The sequence below is a fragment of the Muscardinus avellanarius genome (assembly GCF_963383645.1).
Source record: "Muscardinus avellanarius genome assembly, chromosome: 1".
Classification (NCBI taxonomy): Eukaryota; Metazoa; Chordata; class Mammalia; order Rodentia; family Gliridae; genus Muscardinus; species Muscardinus avellanarius.
This window is the reverse complement of record NC_137786.1, coordinates 221,647,131-221,649,424: the sequence shown is the minus strand read 5'-3', so window position 1 is coordinate 221,649,424 and position 2,294 is coordinate 221,647,131. Positions and strand designations below refer to the sequence as shown.

General features: G+C 36.7%; 1 protein-coding gene across 1 annotated transcript; it reads right to left on the bottom strand.

The window, feature by feature from the left end:
- Positions 1-479: 479 nt before the first annotated feature.
- On the bottom strand, positions 480-1,409 carry LOC308265728 (olfactory receptor 4A47-like; the record flags this gene model as incomplete). Its single annotated transcript, XM_080699560.1, has 1 exon — positions 480-1,409. One exon carries the CDS (start codon positions 1,407-1,409, stop codon positions 480-482), a length of 930 nt encoding a protein of 309 aa, XP_080555686.1.
- Positions 1,410-2,294: the final 885 nt, after the last annotated feature.

The window sequence follows — 2,294 nt, the reverse complement described above, 5'->3', positions numbered from 1 at the left end:
GGAAAGAGAAGAGCAAGCAGGGTGAGAGATCCAGAGGGAAACATTGCATGTACTGTATGAATATATAAATGGATTACTTTGAATCTCACTATTATATACTTATAATCCACAAGTAAAATTCTAAAAGAAAAGAAGCAGTAACAGAACCCTCCAAAATTCAGTAAAAAGATTATCTAAAAATAAAATAAGTAATGGCAAAGTAAAAACTAAAAATAAATGTAAAAATTAAATAAATGTGTAAAGCAATAAAATGTTATTCATTAACAGATGACACATTTATTGACTACATATAATACATAGATTAAACATTATAGACTTTATATTACAGCAGGGAAATGTATTAATGTCACAAACCTATAGTCATTATTTAGTTAGAGATAATTTGTAAGGAAGGGAAGTTAAAATTAATTTTATGGAGTCTTGCATATTCTAATGACAATTTTATAGTGAAATGACTCTTCTCATAGTTGATGACTCATTTATTTACTGTCTGATGTACTTTTCCTTTTCCAGAGCCTCTTCATTGAATTTGTCATTTCAGAGTTTCTCAGAGTGTAGATAAAAGGGTTGAGCATGGGGGTTATGACCGTATAAAACACACTCAGTGATTTGTCAATGGGGAAAGTCTTAGCTGGTCTTGCATACATAAAAATACAGGGAACAAAGAACAGGACCACCACAGTGATGTGGGAGCCACAGGTGGAGAGAGCTTTGCGCCTCCCTTCCTGACTCAGGTTCTTCAGAGAGCGCAAGATGACACCATAGGAGATGAGTAAGAGCAGAAACACAGTCATGCAGATCAGTCCTCCATTGGCCATCACTAAGAGGCCAATAATATAGGTGTCAGTACAGACAAGTTTCAGTAAAGGGTACATGTCACACATGAAATGATCAATGACATTGGGGCCACAGAATGGGAGCCCATAAATAGTGCTGAGTTGAATTACTGAGTGCAAAAGCCCTCCAACCCAGGACAGTACCAGCAACACAACACACACCCACTGCCTCATGATAACCAAGTAGTGCAAGGGCTTGCAAATGGCCACGTAGCGGTCATAGGCCATCGCCAGCAGAAGAAAGACCTCTGATCCACCAATAAAGTGTTCTGAAAATAGCTGAGTCATACAAAACTTAAAGGAAATTATACTTTTCCCAAAGAACAGGTCAGAAATCAATTTGGGGGAAAAGACTGATGAATAAATGGCATCCATAAATGACAAGCTAGCAAGAAAGAAGTACATCGGTGAGTCCAGGGTCTTGCTGATGGTTACGATCATGACAATGAGCAGATTCCCCACCATGGTCAAAAGGTAGAAAAGCAAGAACATAACAAAAAGCACTTTCTGCTCCTTTGGATTCTGAGTGAGGCCCAGGAGGATAAAGTGAGTTACATTGCTCCTCTGTTCCATCTATTCCTTAATTGATGTTGATTCCTGAAATCACCTCAGTTATCTTCAACACAATGAAAAGTATTTTTTAAATATTATAATCTTAATCTTATCCTTTCATTCGCTTAAAATTGCATATGAAGCATCTACTTGTGTCAAGTTAGCTGCTATAGATGTTTGAATTACCAGTAAGATTAAGATAGGTTCCCCAGCCTCGAGTGATCTGATACATAATGATGGAGTCAAGCAATTAAAAAACAACTCAACAAATGTCAGAGTGAATACATTGATTGGTTCCCGCCTTGAATTCACAGTGCTGAAATCTCTAAACCAACTGAGATTTGGGAAGGCTTCTCAGAGAAAGCAATGTTTCAGATGAGTTTAAAGGAAGAAGGAGAGAAAAATCTCCAATGGTAAGGGAATCCATGAGAAGATACACCATGTATAAAATCACAAAATTATATTACCCATACCAAAGACTCACTTGAGGAAATTTATTTATGTACTAGTTTGTAGAATAAATTGCAAATTTAAGACAACAAAGCAAAAGACACTATTAGTTGTCAGTGCTATCGCTTTAAAACAATGATTTTCACTCTTCCTCTTCCCAATTACATATTCCTCACTTCCAATGAACATCTTCACCATAAGAGCCTTTGCATTCCCATTTCTCAGACCATTATGCTCATGATCATGCTAATGTTCTCTAAGATGGCAGATGATTTCTGTACACCTCTCCTCTTTCCTTTCTGAACCCTGGCTAGAATCATCTTTCCATGAACATATTTCTACCCATTGTCTCCTCAAGACAATTTATTATCTTTCTATAATGAAACCTATACTTTCACAGCATCTAACCATGATCCATCCAGACCTGCTTCTATATTTTTAAATATTAATTGCAGC